Source organism: Mesitornis unicolor, unplaced genomic scaffold (assembly GCF_000695765.1).
Source record: "Mesitornis unicolor isolate BGI_N332 unplaced genomic scaffold, ASM69576v1 Scaffold54929, whole genome shotgun sequence".
NCBI classification, from domain to species: Eukaryota; Metazoa; Chordata; class Aves; order Mesitornithiformes; family Mesitornithidae; genus Mesitornis; species Mesitornis unicolor.
In genome coordinates, this window is record NW_010210385.1 from 1 (window position 1) to 8352 (window position 8352).

General features: G+C 38.9%; 1 protein-coding gene across 1 annotated transcript; it reads right to left on the reverse strand.

Moving 5' to 3' along the window:
- Positions 1–2141: 2141 nt before the first annotated feature.
- LOC104547463 (cyclin-C-like) lies at positions 2142–7921 on the reverse strand (the record flags this gene model as incomplete). Its single annotated transcript, XM_010193155.1, has 4 exons — positions 2142–2193; positions 3677–3746; positions 3990–4074; positions 7785–7921. Coding segments are annotated over 4 exons (344 nt in total), but the record flags the coding sequence as incomplete, so codon positions are not given.
- Positions 7922–8352: the final 431 nt, after the last annotated feature.

Here is an 8352-nt window from a genome sequence, read left to right on the forward strand (position 1 = left end):
CTCCACCCAAGAGAGGGTGAACTTGTCCAGTATGACTCAACAAGAGAATGTTCAAATATATCCTCAGTTTTCTAGCTTACGATGTTCCCTCATTCAGACACATAATTATCCTCATGCATTTTACAAGGAGAACAGGTACAAATAGTGTGCTGTTAATTACGTTAAGTTGCAAAAACAGAGTGATCTCATATTGGAATGCTGAGCAAAGAAAAACTTAAGTGCACTTGAGGATGTGGATTTTTTTTTTAATATATTTTTACAAGTGAAACATTTAAAAATCTATTTTAAGTTCCTGTCCTCCAGGGAAAATGGGTAACATTTAAGAACCTAGAAGTGGACAATGTTCTTTATATTAGTGACAGACAGTATATTATGAATTGGTACTACTTCCAGAAAATCAGTATGCCATTCACTTTGATGAAAAGACAGCGTCAGTCCTCTGGACTAACATTTAGACCTAGGGTGGACTTTGTTAGAAAATTTGCTGCAGGACAGTAAGACCAGGCTACTGATTGGAAATTTTAATCATTTCAAGAAAGAGAAGAACAAATAAAACAGGTTTCTCATGCAAACTAAAAAGATAGATAGTAAAAAAAATAAACCACTTTGAGGAAGAAGGTAGGGAAACAAAACATTTTCCCCACAAAGCAAGCTGCAGACACAACCATATGGAGCTGCCCGTTTAGCAAGCTGTGGAAACAGAGCGCAAAGCTTTTGAAGAGGTTGCCAGAAACCAATCTGAGATTATCTCCCTTACAAAAGAAGCATGTGTTACTAACTTCATGTTTCTACCTAACTAAAAGCAAGCAAATCTTTTCAACTAACCACTATTACACTAATCACCCCTTCTGTTAGCTTTCTTGTCTTGCCTCATCTTTTTTCACCTTTTGTATGAAGGCCTCCAAAAAAATTGTTGTGCGCTACTAAAGCAACTCTTCTTCTACCTGGCCTTCCTTTACCAAACACGTAAATGCTACGAGAAAGCCTGTTGCTTTTTGTCCCCACTCCCATGAAACACAGAGTACTTATTAGGGCATGCAGGGTTTCTACATCTGAAAAAAGAACTGTTGGGAAATCTGTGGCATTCCGAGACTTGGAATATTCAGAAAGAGCACAGCTCTGGACTGGAAGCCTTAGAAAAATCAACTACTGCATATTCACCAAAATCCATCCAACTTTCTCACTGATGCATCACAACTACCACATAGATCTGTGCTTTGAGATGCTACTGCTGTAAAAATAGCAACTCTTACTGCTAAATCCAGTACTGGTCTTGGTCATGCTGGCACTGAAGATGCGTTTTGGTTCCTGGTGGTGGAACTGTCATAGGGCCAGCCCCATGGACTGATATGCTTGCTGCATGTGGAGGCTACAGATGCAGCCAGTCACCTGTCCCCTCAATGGCTAAGAGGGATTTTGAAAGCGCTGACCTACATTTTGAAGAGCACAGCCAGGAATGGCCTATTGAGAGCAGCTGGACCTTCTGGGTCAAATAGCAGCATTCAGTTAAGGAAGCCATCACTTTAAGACCTTGCTGGATGAGATGCAATTTACCGGAACTGGGAAATGTCAGGAAAGTGGGAAAGATAGAGAAATAAGTAACTGCAGCGTGATTTTATTGTATTTATTTGTGAACAATATATAGGTTATAAAATGTATTTTTAGAAATAAATATCATGTGCAAAGATCAATTTTATGATGGAGGAAAAATGGATTACAAAAATTAGAAGGTGTAGACCCTACTGTATTCTGAAAACAGGTACTTCCATGGAGCCATACCTTTTATAAAACAGACAAAGCTCTAACTTTCCAGTTCTATCTCTGAGTAGTTCAGAAGTCAATCTACTACTCAAGACTGTTTATAAACCACAATAGTTTGATCCTATTACTTTGGTTTAATTTATGCTTGGCATAGGTTTCAACTAGAATCAACCAAAACTAACACAGAAAGGACCCTTCTGTTTCTGTACTCAGCAGCAGAAGTTATTTATTCTAAATGGCTTTAACTGGCTCCTAGCAGCCAACATGCAAGCACTCCCATGACTTGATAAAAAGTTACCTTTTAAAAACCCACAAAGAAAATGTCAGATCTCCCCACAGAGATACCTAACTACAGTATAATGAATATTATCAATACTTACATACAGAAGTAGCAGCAGAAATCAACCTTGTATTTGAAACTACACCAAATTCCTGAAGAAAAAGAATGGTAAATGAGGTGAACCACCTGAAACACCATAAACTCACACTGTTATCAAATTAAAATAACGGCTTCTTACTAAACTAGGTTTCTTTAGGTAGTATTTCTTTTCTTTCCCCCACCCCTTTTCCTTGCCTTTTTTTTTTCTTTAAGGTGAACAGGGTAAATTCTGAGGTAGAGAGTTTTCTCATCGATTAGTTACTTTGTTGTTTGAGTTGTGAGGAACAGTAAACATTTATGGAAGTTACTAAAGCCACAAAAGCTCAGTTGGCTAACACTCTACACATAAAATATACAAGATGGCTTCAAGAAGGAATGTTGTTTTTCCTTAACACAATTGGAAAGAAAACTGTCTTTAACTACCATTTTTTATTATGTTTCCATGAAGCCTTAGCTCCTCTGCTAAGACAGTCAGCAAGCTGAAAATTCTCTATACAGTGTAGTTTCAGAGAAGTGCATAGCTGAATCATTACTGCTACAGCTGCCCTCTAAAGCTGCAGAAGCTTTAGCGTAAGGAAGGCTGCACACACTTCTAGTATTTGTTATAAAATACAAGGTACATCTGTATACATACACACTATGCATGTACTTTCTTAAAGGCTTAATTAACAGGCTGATAAAAAAATACTCCTTCCAATACTCTTTTTCTCCTTTCCTTCATCTCTTCCAAACACTGAAAGGTATCACAGTATTTTTACAGACAACAGCATCAGATGTAGACACTGGTTTAGTGGGACTGCTTCTACCAGCCAGGGTATTTGAGTTCCTCCTGCAAAATTCATTAGTGCTGACATATCACAAATTGGCCAATTTGATTCTTTTTCATTATGCAGACACTTCTTAAACAGCTGAAAAATTTCTTGCATTACAGAGGACTCAGAGCAGCACCAGACAATGCTAACTCTTGGCCACACTCAAAGTGGATTTCTAATGGTGGAGGCATGGAGCCTCCTCACTGCTATCCCTAATGGGTCAGTTCCTTATGGTAATTTCTCAAAGACAGCGTATGAAGTACAACATGCTTTTAATTCAAGTAATGAAAGTGTGGTAAACTCTGAGGATCCCTCACTATATGGAAGGGAAAAGGATAATCAGGAAAAAATGTCAAATTATGTTTTAAAGTTTGAGTAAACATAAATAAGGAAAAACACACCAGAAAGGAGACACTGCACAATTTAAGATATAGCGTAGTTAAATATGTAAACACTGTATCACGGTGAAGCAGCCATTTAAAATACTCTTTCCAACTTTCAGAGGGCCTTCAGGGTTAGTAATTCAAACAAAATTACAGAAGATCAAATACTAAACAACATGTTTGAAGGCCTTCTCTTTTCTTAAATTGCTATAGAGATAAATACAAAAAAGAGAAGGTTTCAACCCCCAGAGCATGAAGAACGGGAAAAAATTCAAAAGTCCTACACGTTTTCTCTCTCTTATACATCACATTTTACATTAAAAAATTGTAATACTTCATACCTCTACTTTGGATGCCAAAAACACACACGTAGGAGCCATTAATACTGGATCTATACTTTTTAGGGAATATCTGAAATGTTATAACAAAATTATAATATGTTGTTTCATACATGTAGAACGATTAATCTATTAAGAGCACCACACTTCCTTTTGAAAAAGCAAAGCTTAAGTTAACTTTATTAGCATAAAAGCTTTACACGATCCAGAAAACAAAAGTGGCACTGTTTTTAATACAGAGCTGTATTTTAAAAGGGCTACCAAAATGTGCCTAGCAAATGTTTTATTCTTGTACCATCATAGTAAACAGTCCTACCTGGCATAGAATCTCTTGAAGTAGACTGTAGCAGTGGCAATAACTTGTTGTCTTAATTTAAGATGTTCACCTAAAGCCTGGATAACTTAAAAAAAAAATGAACAAAAACTTGAGTTGAGTATTTACAACAATTTGACACCAATAGCAAAGGACCTCAAAACACAACTAGTGCTGGGGATCCTACGGAGCAGCAGCACAGTCTTCTCCCTCAGTTCAAAAACGTTGTTCTGGTGAGACCACCCGTCACTGCAAACCTACAGACCTGCAGGTGAAGCAGCAGCACTGCATCCTGAAGCTTGTGAATACCTTTAAAAACCCAAAGTTAACTTGACTTCCTTGTGTACAAGTGAATACAACCTTTGAGATGACAACACAAATCTCAGAAGGGTAAAGCTTCATTATTCCATTGTAGAGCGAAACAGATTTAGACCCTTAAAATACAAATCTATGGCTTTTCAGTGCCATGCAAAATGGATGGGCTTTTTTTCAAACAACTGAAGCTGCCAACACAAACGTGGTCATTAAATTTGGCAGAGGCAGCAGGTGTTAAAAAAATGACATATTTAGTCTAGGGAGACGGGGTGGGAGACCAGAGGATGCAGTCAGCTGCTCCATCACAGTGGTCCTCTGCCAGTTGGCCAAGAAACAACCCTGGTGTCATCTGTGCAGGTAGCTCTTGTTTGGCCTTCCAGGCAAAGGAAAGGTGCCAAGCAAATTAGATGCATCAAGCTGGGATTAAGAGCAGGGGTTGGATACAGAGAATGGCAGAGTGAAACATAAGGTTGTTACTTGTTATTTTTCCCATACTTCTTTGCAGCCATTATTCTGAGCACAGCTTGGCTGTGTCAAGACTTCTTCTTCTTTTTCTTTTTCTCCTCCCTCACCAGAAATGTCCACAAGAATAATTTTAATACGCACATATTTAAAATACATACAGCAAGATCAAGACAGTGATCACCGATGGGGAAAGCAAACAATGCCATTATCAGTTATTGCTAAATTCTTAGTCCCTACTTAAGCACACAAGTCCAGATTTTTTCCCCTATGCTCTCACACCGTATCCATTGGGAACAGTCAGAGTACGCCCTACTCTCACTTTTAATGAGCATCACAGCATTTAAAAACACGGAAATATCAAGGACGCTGTTGGCCAGAAAAGGGCTGAATGTAGAAGAGGACAAAACCACCCTGAACAGCACTGATGATTGGCAATTTTTTTTTTCTTCACGGGAAAAATTGCTACCTATTATGATGACCCGAAGCAACATTAAGCCCTTGTCCATGTCATATCACTCTTTTTCTAAAAAGAAGAATGCCAAGTTAAGACTAGCTTGCCAGTGACAGTAGGACAAGCAATACTGCTAGAAATGAGGTTAAGCCCAGTATGTAATGTCTGTACAAATATTAAAATATTTATCAGTGTATCTTGGGAGGTTTTAAAGGATTTTCCCCTTTGATTTGACCATGGGGCTACAAAGCTGTCCTACTACTAGGGCATGAGAAAAATTCAAATATTAAGCTAAACAGAATTCTCCAAATATGTTTCTCACTCCCATGGGATTTTCAGGAACGGTTAAGCCATCTGCTGTCAGAGAAAAATCAAGTGTGGTTTAGGGAAAAAAATGGACAAGAGCCTAGAGAGACTTAATGAAATGGAAGCTTGTAGATGCTGGGCAAGAGTCCAATAGTTGCAATTATTTTCTAAAATATTTTAAAAGAAGTTATTGGATTATTTATTCCCTTATGTTTATAAAGTAAGTGGATTCAGTGAGGTTTTTTAAAATAAAAGTTGTTTTAAATCTGAATATATTGAGTAGCCTGTAAGACAAACATTACTATTTCTGCCCTAAACCAGAAAGGGAAATCAATTAATGCACTTTTCAACTATTCTATTAAAACTTGGTGATCCAAAGAGAGAAATCAACATCAGTTTCCTTTTCTGAACTATTTCAGAAGAGAACCGTTTTCATTCCCTACAGTATTGATATTCTGAGTAGTTGTACACGGCCATACAATCAGCTGGTGATCTATTGCACTTGTTTTTCCAATGAGGAGGCAGCAGGAAACTGCCTCTCTCTAGGCAACTTTTTGGTTGCTTTAGGGGAAAAAACCAACTCCTGGGCAGACACACTGCTGAACGTGACCAGCCATGGCCAAGACCCATATCCTTACCCAGGTAATGCAGGAGGTGGGAGGCTCTGTAAACCCAGAACAGGGTCCCTATTCAGAGGCAGGTCATGATGCAACACACACCAAGGGCTTGAACAGGGCAAGTTCTGCCTGAGCTCCCACCAGCACAGAGCAGCCCCTGATGGTCCTCCCCATCAAGGTGCCCGTTTTGCTACAGAAGGGGTAAAAGCCCAGCATCACCCTTTCCTCTGGGGTTAGGCTGTGTTTGTACACACAAGAGGGAGCTGCTGGCAGAGCTGTTCTCCACAGTGTACCTTCAGGGGAGACGAGGAACGTCAAGGAAAAGGAGCTCAAGAACCACAAACTGAAACCACCTTGTCTGCTTTGTAAATCTTTGTTGACTCAAGAAAAATACTGAAGTGAAAAAGCATTTAAAAGTTAAAAGCCTTTAAAAAAGCGTATTTCATAATTCAAATTAATACCAGTGAAAATTAGCATAGAAATACAGTTCTAGAAATATCAGTATCCTGTTTTCTCTTTTTGCATTATGAAGCTGTAAGACTTTGTTTTAACCTCAAGGAATTTCAGAAATTGATCAAATAGGTAAATCATTGCTAGCTTGATTTCCCAGTGCCATATAAACAATAACACAGACGTATCCACAGCAATCAGATTTGCAGCATACACAATTACTATAAAAACAGCCGAGCTAAGAGAGAAGCTGTGGTAAGTATCTTTCACAGATACCATTCCAGCACTGACATGAGATCTTCCAGTGGCCTTGGGAAAGTAATTTAACTTCTCTGTGTCAAGTCTGGCCAGCAAGCTGAAAAAATTAAGCATTCTGTATTTTAAAGGACTGCTATGAAAAATATTTAAAGAGCTGTCTGCAAAAAAATTACTGCTTAGCAATACCCTAATACTGCTTAGGGAGATTTTTTTTAATGCTCAACAATTGCAGAGAAAAGAGTTTAAGTGCCTGTGTAATCTGATATGCTTCAGTGTGGCCATTCATACAGTTATAAGCTTTGGAGAATCAAGTAAGTCTTCGATAACTTCACAGACAAGCCCCAAATGCTTTGGGAAAACAGGCTGCCTGCCAACAGCTCTCAGAAACTTGCAGACAATTTGAGAGCCACCCAGTGCTGGCAAATCAGTCACAGGTCAAGACACAGGCTGTGGTGCAGGTTTCGAAGAGCAGAACTGAACACAAATAATGAATTTCCAAGCTTTGCTGTTTAACAGAACTGCACAGATCAGCGAAAATACTTACCACAGTCTAAAAGCCCACCAAAAGCCCAGTTTGAGTACTAATACTTGGCACTGAGCCTTTAAAATGCTAGCTTAGCAGCTTCTGCTTGCTTCTTCTCCTTTTACATTTTTGGTAAGAAGCTCTTGAAAATAAGAAAATGTACTATGTCTTGTCCCATCACAGGTTAAAACATTACATATGCAGCTAATCTGCCTGTAAGTTCTAAAATTGTGTTAATACAACTAACAAATTACAATGTTCTTGATATTCTAGTTCTTTGTTAAAATAAGTTGTGAAAGTATACGTAATATTGCAATGAAAAAATTACATCTTCCAAGCAATTCAAACTTGTGTTTGGACATGGCAGAAACTGTACAGATTTTATGGCAGAAATAAAAACAAAACAGTTTTACCATTAGTAAAAAATATCTGCAGTTTCCAATATTCTTCTTCAGTCAGAAATTTCAAGTCTTTCTGGCGTTCCTTCAACAGATCTTGTTTATCCAAAATCCATTGTAAACTAAAGGAAGGGAAAATTATTTCAGCAACTCTTTGTCAACGTTACACCCAGCACCTTCTGTACAGACTAAGGATTGGGGCTCAAAGCCTTGTGACCTTTTACCCAAACCACAATCTCCTCACCAGGGTTTTCAAACTTAGACAACTTTAAACAAAATATAATAATAATAAACAACCCACTAACTAGCAGGGATCGAGATGAGCCTTCACCTGGGGTAAACTAAACTGGCTGCACAGCCCTCATGTGCTGTCGGTTCCCAGAAAGGTTTATGTTATATTTAGTGCACCGCGGGCACCCATTTAAACACGAAGCTGGAGGTAAATTTAGCGCAGTCCAGGGACTGCAACTGCGCAGTTCAGGCCGAGGCACTGTGGGCACTGGCCGGAACGCGACCCGTCTGCCGGGGAGTCCCGACCCTGCCCAAGTCACGACACAGCGAGACGAGGTCGGCTGCCACGGCG